The 805-nt window shown below is 70.8% G+C and overlaps 1 protein-coding gene across 1 annotated transcript in view; it reads left to right on the top strand.

Annotated features, from left to right (window-relative positions):
• The window catches only part of LOC105310162 (troponin T, cardiac muscle-like), a 9403-nt gene that overhangs the window by 2767 nt on the left and 5831 nt on the right, over nt 1-805 (top strand). The window contains exons 3-4 of the mRNA XM_023526600.1: nt 314-490; nt 747-793. Of these exons, the coding sequence (XP_023382368.1) occupies nt 314-490; nt 747-793 (224 nt within the window). The remainder of the gene's footprint in view (nt 1-313; nt 491-746; nt 794-805) is intronic.

Here is an 805-nt window from a genome sequence, read left to right on the forward strand (position 1 = left end):
GACTTCGATGTGAGTGGCTGGTGGCTGTGGGGAGAGCAGGTCTGGGCCGGGGTGGCCGCCAGGGCCCTTGTCAGAGAGGGAGGTCTCGTGACCTGCGGGCAGGCAGATCTCAGCGGGACGGCGTCCAGCACAGGCGGACAGCGTTCTCTGGGTTCAGGCCACTGCCGCCCCGCTGGGCCAGGCCCCAGCTCTCCCAGAGGCCCCAGGCGTGGTGAGCTGCCGTGCACTGACCAGCCCTGCCTGGACCCCGGGTGTGCCCCGAGCCCCTGCCCTGGACCCCAGGCGTGCCCCGAGCCCCTGCCCTGGACCCCAGGAGTGCCCCGAGCCCCTGCCCGGAACCCTGGGCGCACCCCGAGCCTGCTGTCCCCGGCAGGACATCTACCGCAAGCGCATGGAGAAGGACTTGAATGAGCTGCAGACGCTGATCGAGGCTCACTTCGAGAGCAGGAAGAAGGAGGAGGAGGAGCTCATTTCCCTCAAAGACAGGATCGTAGGTGCCACGTGCCCCCCACGGGCTCCCCGGGGCCACAGCCTGTCCTCCATCATTAGGCCTAGTCTCCTCCAGGGAGCCCTCTGGGAAGCCCCAGCCCCGCTGGGAGTGGAGCGGGCCGAGCGCCGGTGGAGGAGCGGTCTTGCAGGGAGAGGCCCCTGTGGGCTCCTGTGGGTCGTCCCCGTCGGCCCCGCCCCCGATGACGCCCCCTCCCCACGCCCACGCCCACACTCCGGCGCCGGCCTCGTTCTCGCAGGAGAAGCGGCGGGCGGAGCGTGCGGAGCAGCAGCGCATCCGGAGCGAGCGGGAGAAGGA

This window comes from Pteropus vampyrus, unplaced genomic scaffold, assembly GCF_000151845.1.
Source record: "Pteropus vampyrus isolate Shadow unplaced genomic scaffold, Pvam_2.0 Scaffold1309, whole genome shotgun sequence".
Classification (NCBI taxonomy): domain Eukaryota; kingdom Metazoa; phylum Chordata; class Mammalia; order Chiroptera; family Pteropodidae; genus Pteropus; species Pteropus vampyrus.